Source organism: Atractosteus spatula, chromosome 21 (genome assembly GCF_055471065.1).
Source record: "Atractosteus spatula isolate fAtrSpa1 chromosome 21, fAtrSpa1.hap1, whole genome shotgun sequence".
In the NCBI taxonomy this organism is placed as follows: domain Eukaryota; kingdom Metazoa; phylum Chordata; class Actinopteri; order Semionotiformes; family Lepisosteidae; genus Atractosteus; species Atractosteus spatula.
The window spans coordinates 7,048,015-7,062,078 of record NC_142726.1 but is presented as its reverse complement, the minus strand read 5'-3'; the positions used below and the strand labels follow the sequence as shown (position 1 = coordinate 7,062,078).

Genomic DNA, 14,064 nt, shown 5'->3' with positions numbered 1-14,064 from the left:
TCTGTGTATACAGCCTACTGTAAAATCAATTTAAAGGTGGTAGAATGGTGACAATCAGTGGTAAGGTTTCTGTCTTGGTAATCTGAAGAGACTCCTTCTCTGTGGATTTTACAAAATGTGTTGTATTTTTGTGATTGGGTTGTTCAATTTAAATGTAATGCAAATCTATTTCCTGGATAGCTTGTTTTGATATAAATTGCATTTTGGCTGTAATGTTTAACATCTGTTTCCACTAGATGTCTTGAAAAGAATTTTAATGACAGTTATCAGATTATTCCAGGATCATCTCCCCACCTCTCGGGCATGAGCTTCTGCAGAATGCATTTAATTTGTTTAGCCTTGCGATTGTTATCCCACAATCCTAACAAACTGCAGTGGCAAAATCATCGGTCGACTTAAATCAGACATGTTACTTTTTAAAAAATATTAGCAGGTCAATTTAAACATTTTTGTTTTCACATAAATGTTATAATGTCCACATTAGGAGCCTGTTGAAGTTCTATTAAAAACTCCATTGATCTTTTTGTTGTATGAAGGATTTTAGAGCTTTTGTGGAAACTGATAATTGCGTACAGCACATCTTTAATTTCCACACAATGTGCCTGGACTTTAAGGAGACACACAGTACAACTTATAATTTTTAAATAAGAATTTAGTTTTTTATTTAATTGGGCATTGCATTTTTTCATAAGGAATTATGAATTATCTCCTTTCTAGATGATGTCATGCTCTCTTGATGTGAAAGGTTTCACAGCTTCTCAGGATTTTTCCTGAAGGATGTTTTGCTCAGCCCTGAAAACTGGAGAGAAACCAGTCCAGAAATGTGGAATGAATGCCCACTCCAGGACTTAGGCTTTATCAGAAACTACTATTGACCCATAAAGACCAGCATTAAAGTTAAAATAAGGTAAAGCAATAGCTATGCTTTTTTTAAATGCAACACTTAATTTAAAACAAAAAATATTTGTTGTACCTATCCAACCTATCCAAAAGATAAAGTGCTATGAATCAGAGAACAGATTGTTTTTAAATTCCTGTGGTCATTTAAATGAGGGCCTCTGACTCATCACTCCTCTCTTTGGACTCTGTCAGCAGAGAGTACTTGTGACAATTCACTATGCCCATTCCCTGGTCTCGAGTACCAGTGTTAGCTTTCTGTGTGTACTTTGGCTCTGTGTCATAGTGTGAATTACTCTATCTTTAATTTCTGTAGTGCAAATCCTCTTAAAATAAAAAAAACAAAAAAAAAAAAACTGGTGTTTTACGGTCAACAAGAAACAGTGCTATATTTCTTATTCAGATGATGAGTGCTGAAAAAGATGCACATACTAATTCGTTTTTGTTCTCTTTTTAAAAATTGGCAGAGATTTCTGGTTTTAATCTACTGACTGTCCTTTTTATTTTGCTGAGCCTTCGTGTTATCCTGGGAACCTGAGTTTTTTTGTCTTTAGTGCTGGCTTGGTGCGCTGCCAGCCGATATAGTGTATTCTTTGAAACCATGACTCCATGAAGGACCCAATTAGGGCTTGTGTATTTTCTAAGCCAAGAGTGTTCTGTTTGCCACCTCCTCCTCATTTTCTGACTGTGTGAATGCTCACAGTTTTCAGGCCAGCATGACTCAGCTGGGGACGCAAGCAGACACAGCATAGAAAACGTACCTCCTGCTGAGCTTTGAAGGGGTAACCAGGCTCACATGTGTGGGAAAGTTCCTCATTTACTAGCTGAAAATAAAGGAGGGGCCACTTTAAAACTTTCATGACATGTACCATACTCCGCAAAGCAGTCAGGACTGGTGTATTTGTTAGGAGAACAAATTGACCTAGATTGTTTTGACCTTGGATGCATTTGGATTTAAAAAGCCTTTATGCAACTGGAACAGTAATTAAACTCTGGGTAAATTATTTATTTAACCTAACTGTACAAGTCAAAAAGGGTGCAGCCATTGTTGAAGAAGAGCCACATCTTGTAATGCAGTACATCTAATCAATTTGTTTAATCTAACTGTACAAGTCAAAAAGTGCATTTACAGTCTGCAAATCCTTCAAATAGTAGAAGTTATTTTGGTGTACAGTTAACTGAAGACCCATTTAAGGAACACATGAACATGAATTGCGGCATGTTGATGAAGTTTTCTTTCAGAAAAAAAATACATTTCAGTTCATTAATGTGCTGAATAACAAGCAGCGTCTTATACAGTCCTGGTTGCTTTTTGCTTTTGTAATAATTAAGGAACTCCAGATTAGTTTAAATTATGTAAATTCATGAATAAAACATACTTAACAGCTTTAGTATTAGAAGCTAAACATAAATGGAATTCTGCTGCATGGATGAATCAAAGTTTTATATCGGAGCCATTTTAAAGTGTTAGAGGTCACCTTTAGTGGCCCTTAATGGCAGGTTCCACACATTGCAGTCTCTCCTTACATAGCCCTGCCACAGGCACACATTTTAATCAAGTAAAATCTACGGATTTTAGTAGAAAAGGTTGGACACTACACAACAGTCTGTCAGTGCTGTATGTTAAATTAACATAATATCGCCCCCAAAACATGCCTTGATACTTAGCATAAGTACAAAGAAAATGAGGATTGGCATGAGTTATGAATGTACTGTACAGTTGATGAAAGAGCTTCAGATTGTAGTGAAAGTACATTGAAATGCTAAATGATTCATCGTGGCATTGATATTCTGTTAACCTACGTATGTGATAATTTTGTTGATATCATTTGCTTTAACCACAGTGGGTATACAAGGCTGATCAACGGACATACTGTAGCTCCTGCATGGGCTAGAATATGTCATTTTCCCACAAAACATACACTAGCATAAAGTAGATGGACTATGACCATATCGAGCTGTGTCAATCATTAATGCTCCTACATGGGGCTTGTCTCAACAGCGAAATACTGTATACTGGTAAAGAAACATGTAAACAAACTAATGTTCGCATTGCACCATTTCAGATAATTGTGTGAAGGAGATTTAAGTGATAAATGTAATGTTTTTGTATGTGTATGGATTATAAACATTAGCACAGAGGGTTCAGAACATGAATTTCATTTGGTCTGATGTTCTAGCATGAAATTAAAAATGTGCAAAATTCACTGATATGGCATACTTCAGAATTATCCAGTTAATGCTGAGATATGCTTTCCACACTCCTGAATCAGTTTGCAATTGACATTCATTTTTACTTCAACTTTTATTCTTTTTTTTTTATTAGTTATTTAAAATGACCAAAACAAATATATGTAAAAATGTCTAAATCACCATAAGGTGGGACTGGTAATTAGAATGAGAATAATTAGAATTAGACTAATTAGTTGTATAGCTGTGTGCAACTTTTGTACAGAAATGAACCCAGTCTGGAGAATCACTACAAATCAGACAATACCACATGACAGTAATGCTCTCTTATTCAGCCTTGTGTGTGAATAACTCATTGACACAGCCAATGGCCTGTACAAACAAATCTGTATTTCCTATCATCCAGCACTAAAGCTATTCCAATCATTTTGGAGGGCATTGTACTTTTAAGTGACTTGAGAATATGTTTTTTTTTTGTTTCAAGATGCTCAGCCTGGCTGTGCTCCTAACCACTATCTTTAAACAATTCTCATTAATTACACTTTTAAAGGCTTATGCGCCATCCTTATCTAAGCAATTTCTACCTGCAAGGCTGAGAAAGACCTCAGGTCCATGTAACAGATTCCACTTTGATGGCAGCGTAGCAAGGGGATCTGCATAAATCAGATCAAACTGCCTATGGTACGCTTCCTTCTTCATCCTGTAGTCTCCCCCAAAAGTGCAAGTTGACTCCACATCAGAAACGAGTAGCAGTGGAAACGCCTGACCCGGTTTAGACCAGTCCGCTCTCACCCGTCTTCTTTCTTACCGTGCGCTGGCACGGCAACAGTCGAGGATGCTACTAAATAAGTTAACTCTTGACTTTGCTTTTACAGCCACCCCCCCTAACGATTTTTAAAATCGGACAGTGCTCACTGTCCCAAAGTCACTGTGAAGGTCTGCTTCTTGGACTAACCCCTACAGTAGCTCCCCAGTGATTGTGTAATTACTGGGAACTGTCTCGACACCGCCCTCTGGTGGTTTAACCCCGTTTCTACAGTTCATATACTAGCCGCCCTGTTTTCAAGTCCCGCAGAACACGGCAGCGTGCGAAAAAGCAGGCCGTCTCCCTGTTGTCAAGAAGGACCTTTCAGCACCTGCTCTTCTGAGAGGATAGAGACTTTACAGCTCAGTAAAGAGCCTTGGACAGCGAGCCCGTCTCCATTAGAGTTAAAAATAATTGTGGATTTATGGAGCAGGCAGAACGCAGACATCTGAGTGTCCTGGATTTAGCTACATTAGAAATGCTCTGCTAACTCTGTTAATATTATTTATAAGGACCAGTGGAGGCTTGTGGAACCATTGTCACCATCTGACCCTAAGAGCCAGGGGTTGTTTGGTTGAATTTTGGAGGGAATTACCACCGAGGGTGTGGGCTGAGGGGTGTTAGTGTGAGGAATGGTTGTTTTATTTTTGTATTGTTATTTTAAATTTCGGGGAAAGCAAAAATGATCTCACAGAAAAAGAAAAAGGAAAGCTCTGCTGGCCTTTCTTGGCGGAATGAGTATTGCAGACGCATTAACTAACTGAAACCACTGGAGTATAATGTTTCACCTTTTTGGTTTACGGAGGTTAAGTTTTACTTATTTTCTCTGTACGAACACATCTCTCACAGGCACATAATCCATCACTAGAGCCAAGAGTTAGGTATTTCAAGCCTGAAAGGCAAAATTGTGCATCTGTAGTCACTGAATAAATACTTGCAGTTTGTCATTGATTTTCTTCACAGCAGAAATGAATAATGCAGTGCAGGATTTCTTTGTACAGAATCGAAACACATTTTATGAAATCTGTCCAATACGTAACATTTTTAAATTATACCTTTATCTAAACAAAACTTTCAGGTTTGATCTGGCAGTGAACTTTGGCAAGACACTTCCAATTGTGAATGTTTTGCTGGGCAGTAGTTCAGAGGAAACTCTTTTAGATTAATGATGTTTTTTTTCTCCTTGTATTTCTCAGTAATTCTGTATTGAAAGACACAGGATACTCCGTAATAATAAAATAAATGAATGTATCAGAAACACTGTGATTTGGCAACTACATTCTAACTTGAAAACACTATGTCATATGGAGTTAAAAATGTGCTGAATGCAATCAGACATCAGTTGGTTTATCATTAAGAGAAAGACTCAAATTTCTGATGTGGTGCGCTGTGAAATGGGTAAGGGATTTCTTTCTTGCATTTTATTTGTAGTTTCATAGCAACTTGTTTTCACACATTAGGACCCGATCTGCTAATCTCTAAACCGTACTGCCAGACAGGAAAGCAAACGAGGTTACGAAAAAGACTAGTTGTTTTGGCTTCCTCCTCTGATTGTAGCTTAATCATTCAAAGCAGCATGTAAGGTTGAGGTATTCAGTACATACGTACATAAACATTTTTAATTTCGGAAATGTTTTGCACTCCTTTCAGTTCATCCCTGAATACTATTAGAAGATTCTGTTTTGATGTATTATCTTGGTGTAGTGTGTATTTGTGGGTTAAATATAAAGCAGTTTTTGCAGAACTAAATTACAAGAATATACTGCTCACAGTGTAATCAGTGCACATCGTATTACCCACTGAGCAATGAGGATAAAGCAGCATATTCTGAAAAGCAGCCAAAACCCATATCAAATAACTTTAAGGTGCTATACAGGTAACTGCTTCCTGACGGAGCACTTTCTTTGTCATTATTGCCACCTGCTGTACATGTGAAGCACTCTATTCACTGCTCAATTCTCAAACAAGAATATTGTCAGGTTGTACGTAGCTCAGAGTTTTTTTGCAAGCCCTTTTTGGGGAGTTAAGTGTGTATTGCACATCACCTCTATCTGAAACACTGTTTTGTGCTGTAAGGTACTGTGGTGGGTACTTCCATATTATGATATTGTCACTGCTTCAGTGTACATGTTGCAGTCTTGTCGCACCTGCCCAGGTCATTTTCAGCTTTAAGGTGTGGTTACCAAACTCGTTTTTATTTTTCTAATAAATTGTTTTTTCGAAAACCATTTTCTTTCTAGGTGAAAGAGGCCATGCAGAGGATTCACGATAGAGGCAACATAGGAAAACTGATCCTAGATGTTGAGAAAGCTCCCACTCCCCTGGTTGGTAAACCTTGCCATTGTTCTGGAATTATACTCAAAGGTTTAAGAAAGAAAAGTAATTCTTGTCAATAAGCCTTAACATTTGGAATTATGCTGTAATTGTGATGGGTACAGATTTCCAAAGTTCCTATGCAAACCTAACCTAAATATACACCATGGATTTGGAAAGGAAGGGTTTATTCAACAAACTTTCTATTATTCTTCAAACAAGCAACAGGAACATTAGATAACACTAAAGCATATGACATGTTATATTGAGATTTCTAGTGTAGTGATGTGAGGGGTTTTATAATAAACTGGAACTAGAGATTGGAACAGTAAATTGCAAGACTGCTTTGATGGCTGTAAGTAATCAATCCAACACAACAATAAGTAGTCATAAACATGGATTCTAAATATAAGATACACAATTTATTAATACAACACTAACACATGCACAGCACACCAACAAGAGTAATAAGATACTGTATACTGTATGTGTGAATTGGTCTGTTGTGATACAAGCAGTTAATTGCTCACTCAGGGATTACATGATTACTAATAACATCAGGTTTAAACAATATCAACTATTACACTTCTTATTGTCTTCATTCCTCATCCAGATTTCTTCAACTTAAATCTGGTTCATATGATTGTCTTAGCATTCTTTAAGAAATTATTTAACAAAAAGTATTAAGTAATTTGTTTTTCTACTTTCCCTCCCTGCTTTTTTTCTCTAGTATTAGAACATTTCCACAGAAAACCCTGCAAGCTTTTTTTTTTGTATTTCCCATTGTCCTACGATCTCACATGCACACAGACTGTTAAAAGGAGAAATAATTGTCTGAAGATATAAACGCACATGGTTGTGACTGCAGACTGAGCCTTATAAATGTACTGTACCTCTGCTGCTTTGAATCTGGTGTCTTGGTGACTCTTGGGCTAGTGCACAACTTACTGCTTCTGGGTTAGGGGAGGTTTTGAAATAGAGTGTGCTGCAGCATTATCCTTGGAGCTGCATCAGTGCTTTCTCTGACACTGCAATTCTTTCTGTTGTGCCTGGCTGATCTGCCATGTGAATTGAAGTACTGTAGCTGGCCTTGTGTGATGCCATGCTTTCCTCTGTGCCGATGTAAAACATCTATCAGTGGGCACTGAGTAACTGCTGGTAATTCCAAAATTGACGAGTATTGTTATTTATCAGGGGGTGTTTATAGAACTATTTAAGTTTCATTTTTAAATCAGGTAGGTAAAGGGTTACTCTTGTTTCTTTAGATGTATTCTTGTTAAAGATCAAAGGTTATCTCCGATCTAGTCAGTTTAGATTGGAGGAACATCTGAGTAGGATTATTTAATGAAATCAGCCTTATTGTTCCTTGATAAAGACTTACCGAACCCCTGGTCTTAAATATGAGAAGCGATCTGTCAACATTAGAAAACTAGAAGCAGTTGAGTTTGAACAAGCCTCTGCCTGCTTATTTTAACAGTGTGAGTGAATTTATATTGTAATCGCAGTAAGATTAAAGTTACTGCCTGGATGCCTAATAATACCTGTTGTTTACAGGGTCAAAAATCTTTACAGTTTTTAAAATATATTTAATTAAACGTGAAAGAATAGTAACATTGAAATTAGTAACGTAAAACAAGGAAACTGTTACACTATAAATATACAAACGTCAGCAAAGGTGAACTGGGTTTCAGTGGCTATTCTTTGGACCCTGGCTATCACAGAATAAGGCCAGGCCTGGTGACAGTCAACAGGAAATCTTCCAGTCGCACGTCACCTGTATCCATGGAGACCTTTCCCTATAAAAAAGCATTCTGGGAAGGATGTGTCTTGGAAACAAAAGCTAACCCTGTGCTGCCAGGCTATTGCCAGATTCACAGCCTATGAATCTCTCCGTCTCTGGAGTCTGTTCATGAATCAGTCTGTTTTAAAGGCTAATTCTCTGAACCTGATGGGAGATTAGTAATTAGCAGTCCATCAGTTCAACGGCAGTTCAAGGCGACGTAACATTTCTGTAGTGCTTAGTGGCTCTATCCACCAAAAATGGTGTTTTTACTCAGTCATTCAGGAATCTTTGAGCCTAGTTGCTTGTGGAGGCCCAATGTGCGAAAAATGTGCGAAAGTCCATAACCCCCTCAGCAGACATATACAGTATTAATTATAAAAAAAACAATATTGGAAAATGCACTAATTTAAACATGTTTTACTTCGTACATTGTTACACGCTTAATCACTACAAACCAATTTATCGTTGCTACATACTATAAGTAAATTATGACGTTTATTATGCCTTATGAATGATAACATCTTTGTATCATGTTATAATTGTATTGTGCCATGCAGTGGATGCTCAAAATGAAACAATGAGGTTTTTTTAGAGGGTGCTGGAAGAGAGTCATCTTCTCTGTTAAATTAGATGATCTGATCAGATCAGTGTAATGTTTGCCTATTTCTAGGTTTGCATCACAAACATCTTTTCATTGTACTGTATGTGTATTTAGAATTTTGGCTGGAACAACAGCATACAGATTCTGCTGTTTTTTCTAAAACATATGATCTTTTCCCTGTTCATCATTAAAACAGAGACAAAATATCTTTGAAGGCCTAAACATTTAAATGTTTAAATTAAATTAATTTGCTTTTGTCAGTGCAGCTGCTTCACTCTTTCTATTAAAAACTGGAGGATCCACGTGTTCTGTGCCTGTGTTAGTGATGGACATTGTAGAGTGTGATATCCCATGTTCCTCTGCAGATGGCGAATGACAGCACGGAGACAAGTGAGGCGGGAGAGGAGGAGGAGGACCACGAGGGTGACAATGACAACAAGGAGCGAATGCCTTTCATTCAGTAACCAGCGGGCCATCTGGCTGGGTGGGGACAGTGCCAGGACAGCGGGCAGGAGTCAGCTGGAGACCCGGGACCTGTCCTGTACAGCCGTGAACAAACGCCGTAGTACAGTGTGTGTTTTTGTGTTTGTCTGCCAATCAGTTGAGCTATAAGCTATTTAGAAAAGTGGCTTGCCAAATAACTAAAGTGCCATTCCCAGTGCAGTATTATAAAATGACATTACATTTTTTGTTGCAGACTGAACAGTTGTTATCGGATGCTTTGTCCTGTTTACAGCCTCTTGGGAGGCTCCTGTTGTGTGCATATGGACGTATGTGTATGTTTGAGAGAGAGACCTTGCTTTCAGAGCTTAGCTGACAGTTAAAATGAAAAAGCAGAAACCACTTTTCTGTTCATCTCTAGCTGTAATTTTCCCTTGAGTTGCATTCAGCACAGTTTTGATGAGAGATGAATTAGAGCACTTTATGTTTCACTGGGCATTTCAGCTCCACTGAATAGCTCCACTGTCGCTGATTATAAAGAATATCATGTTCTGAGAATATTACTGATTTGTAGCACTATTAAATATATAATATATATAATTAATGTTCCAATTAATTCAATACAAATTGATATAGAAAATTAGAAAAGTATTTCAGTGTCAGTTTCAGTTTAATAAATGCTGTAAGCAGTGCATTTGGCCATGATATTATAATGCTTAAACATGCCTTTTCTGCAGTATTAACAATCACTCATATTGTATGTTGAGACAAAGATGGATCTACACAGCCATCACTGTCACCATACATTAATTAACACTGTCAAATTCTGCCTGTGGAGTGTTATAGTTATAGATCCACCTTGAGTTCCCAAATGACTTGACATAATTATTTTCTCAGTGATAAGTTTTTTATAAAATATGCTCCCTTGAAAGCACGGTCACTATAAAATGTAAAACATAAGTTAATTACCAGTTAATCAAATAATTCATGAAAGCTAAAGACCTAATCGCCTTCTAGATTCATGATTTGGGATGCCGTGTGGTACAGTAGATGTCCATGCTCTTTAAGCTTTGTCCTCAAGTGCAGTGATTCTCTCCACTGGTCCTGAGGAACTCCTGGGTCGCAGTGTTCTTTATCCCAGTCAAACTGAAATGTTTTTAATTTTCTTTCAGCTCTTAAAAAGTTGTTTGGGGTTTGTACTGTAATTCTTATCATCCCTTTGCCAAGTTCTGAGCTTCAATTCTCCCCTCATTCAGCTGAACAGTAACCAATTGAACCTAGGCACAAAGAAAAAATATTCATTGTGGGAGATGTATTGTCATTTCCACCCATGTCAGTCCTCTAAAAGCAACTGCATATTTAGAGCTACTTACTGTAGTAAAAAAAATGGAGCAAATTCTTAATTATCGTGTTGAGAATGATGCATAAATTCTGCATGCTGAAGTTATTGGAAATAATGTACTTGGACTAGAATATTCAGATGCTGAAGGCTGAGTACAGAAAACTAGTCTAAAAAAAACCCGAGCAGATCAGTTGCATTAATCAGCTTCAACTGCATTCAACTTTTGCAATAGTCGCTCAAGTCAGGAATAGTATCCATGGACTGGAGGACAGCAAACGTAGAGTGGTATAATTATTAAACTACCCATGTTTACAAAATAACACTGAGTTAGAATGATTAACTAACACTGTAGAGGCAGCAAATTAAATTCCAAAAGCTTTAGCTAAAATTCAAGACTGGGCAAACACAAGGCAGATGACATTGAATGTCTTTATGTGATAATTTAATAATAAATGAGTTCAGCTTGTAACTAATAGTACAGCTCCTCAGATCACCTATTTCCTCTTCCATGTTTACTTACCTCAAGGCCGATGGACAGCTGTGTAAACACAAACCTGGTTTATGCACAGGACAGATAGGAGATCTGATGAGATAATATTAGATACAGCTGCATGAGGACCAGAAGCAACATTCATTTATCCTTGTTGTACCAGTAGAAAGGACCCAGGATCTACTGGGACAGGAAGGGACAATTTTGCAGTGCAGGGAGCACCATGGACACCAGATATTAAAATTTGTTTAGAGGGTAGGGGTCGCGGGAGGTCGGTAATGGACATGGAGGTGCCAGTATCCACAAACATAGTGCATGGCGTTAATCTGGCTACCTGGCTGTGCTGTCCTGGGCTCTGCCAGAGGTGAGGGGGCCAGTGAACTTTAATGCCTGCTTTGTAGCAAACGTACCAGATCATGATGAAACGGGTTGTCATAACTAGTGTGATCAGCTCGAGGGCACTGACGCAGCATCCATTGGATTGAGTGGGAGAATCAGCCCACTCAACCTAGTTAGCAAGGTCTGCCTGGGATTATAATTGCCAAAGGCAAGGGAGAAATTTGGCCAGGACACTGGGATAACACCCCTCTTCTTTTTGAGAAATGCCCTGGAATTCTTAATGACTATGGAGAGTTAGTACCTGGGTTTTTCATTTCATCTTTTACATCATTCGGCTGCAAGACCCCACTAACACCTCTTCCAGTGGAATCTCCCATCCAGGTACTGGCCAGGCTCACACCTGCTGAGCTTCAGTGGGCTGCCAGTTGCGAGCAGCAGGGTGACAGAGAGTTAATATTATCCCTGCGGGGGGGGGCAATTTATTTTACAGCAGCAGTGTTGGTGTACAGAGGACAGAAGAAAAAAAAAACACGACAGGAACAACAATATACATAAAGATTTGCATAGAAAGTCAAGTGTTAAGTAACGATATGGCTACAGGTATGATTGAGAACTTACTGTAAATCTGTTGGTTTTGGAGATTGGGAGTTGGTATCTGTGTTCTGATGGGAGTAACTGGAAATGATTAAACAAGGGGTGTGAAGGATTATCACAGATGGACGTGTATGATAGATGGGGGAGAGGGCGGGGAGATCAGCATCAGTGATCCTCTGACATATTTGCACCAGGCTGCCCAGTTTGTTCTTGCTCCTCAGATTCAGGTCGCCAAACCAGCAGATCAGGGTAAAAGTTAGAACAGATCCAAGGAAGGACTGACAGAACAAAATCAACAATGAGTCTTAAAATACTTCAGCTTCCTTAAGTGAAGAAGATGCTGTTGTCTGTTTTTGAGGATCAGGTCATTACTGGCTTTGAAATTTAGCTTGGAGTCCAGAACGGTCTCCGCACTGATACAGCTGCTGATGGTTGATTGTTCCACAAAGGCCAATGGCGATCACAGAAAGAGCATGTTCATTTTAACTCCTTACATTCATTCTTAAGCAGGCTTATACAAAGGAAAACCTCACTGCTCTACAGTTCATAGTTAGATAATTCCAATACAAAATGGGATTTTAGAAAAATGCCATTGCTAATGTTGCCAATTCCACTATCCATTGGCTAATTATAAAATCCACTGGTTATTAGTTAAGGTAATACAGTACAAGGCAGTTTACCATATTTTAAGAAAATATGACATGCAAATGGAATTGCAGTAGCCTTGGATCTGATAACATTAATCTTTACAATAAGAAAATGTTTTCCAGGGCATTAGAAATATGTCTAATGTTGTTTTCTTAAATCGGCTGTAAAACACAAACCTGACAAGATCATTTGTAATTAGTGACTTCTGTATTGCAAACACCAAAAGATGTTATTGTATGGTCAATCAATAATTTTAGAACAGTCTAGAAATGTTAAATTATGCTGATACATGCTGACTATTGAATTTATATTTTTTAAAAGGTGTAATCTGGTGATTTGTCTGCTCCACAAGGATGCCTTTAACTCTTACTCAAACTGTGGGATTCAAGGAGATATCCTATCAAATTTAATATCAACTAGTGTATATCTTTGAACTGCAGCTCAGATTGATTTCTGCAGAAGTAAGGGAATATTGAATGATCCTCTGAAACTGGCAGAGCTTGGAGGGCAAGTGGACCATGTGACAGAATCACATCATCTCATGGTTTACACCTCCTGCCTTATTCTGGTAACAATGTCAAACACTTCATAAATCTGCTGTCACGTTTACAGAAAAATTAAAAAAGGTTTATTTTTGTCCATAAATGTGAGGTATATTAATGGCTTTTATATAGTTTTTTTGCCAGCAAGGACTCGTATTGATTGATATTGATTCATAGCATTGGAAGATGGGATTTCTAGTGTATCCATATTTGAATGTCCCTTTTAGTGGATCTTAATGTGTATGGTCTAAACTATCCTTCAGTGTATCACAGTTCAACATGATGTGTAGATTTTCAATTTGCCTTAAGAAAACTATATAGGCTTATTAGCTCAAGCCTGGGTACAGACAATGAAAATATTGTTTAACTGTATTTGTTATTAGTGCTTTTGTTATATTGTGCATACACAGATAATTATGTTTACATAAATAAAATGATCAGCATAGCATTCTGTGTGACCTGCTTGTATTTCTTGGATTTTGTGTGTTTTGGTTTGAAGTAGTGTTGAACAGAACTACACTGCAGTAACCTTCTTACTGTGTTCAAAGCAGTCTTTAAGAATAAGACTCATCTGGTCTCATCGCAAGATGGCAAAAATGTTTTTGTATATACAGATCTGCAGAGAGGATGTAATGCAAATATGACACAAATTTAAATGACAAATTATGACAATTCAACTTATAGTTATGTGTGAATATGTAATAATATACAGTATAACTGTATAAATAAAAAATGTAAACATTAATTATAATTATATATTATAATAATAATGATATATTATAATCTATACTCCCTCACATTTCCAGTCACTTTCATCTCTTTAACGATAACAGTGTGGGTGGAATCTAGCTGTGAAATATACTGTAAGTTCCTGCCAACATAAGACAGAATGTTTTCTTTCATGCGATTACACACCAAACACAGCTGAGGAGAGCATCTTTAAAATGGTGTTAAACTTGCATAAAACCTAATTAATTAATTTCTTTTTTAATTAAAAAACATTTACAAACATTATACAAATCTGGTGTGGCAGAAACTCAATTAAAATACTACTGTAAGTTGTATAAATAAATACTTTG

General features: G+C 37.5%; 1 protein-coding gene across 1 annotated transcript in view; it reads left to right on the top strand.

Annotated features, from left to right (window-relative positions):
• vat1l (vesicle amine transport 1-like) overlaps nt 1–13,443 on the top strand; it is a 41,980-nt gene extending 28,537 nt beyond the window's left edge. The window contains exons 12-13 of the mRNA XM_088939213.1: nt 6,133–6,216; nt 8,955–13,443. Coding sequence (XP_088795339.1) covers nt 6,133–6,216; nt 8,955–9,053 — 183 coding nt within the window. The 3' untranslated portion in view covers nt 9,054–13,443. The remainder of the gene's footprint in view (nt 1–6,132; nt 6,217–8,954) is intronic.
• The last annotated feature ends 621 nt before the right edge of the window (nt 13,444–14,064 follow it).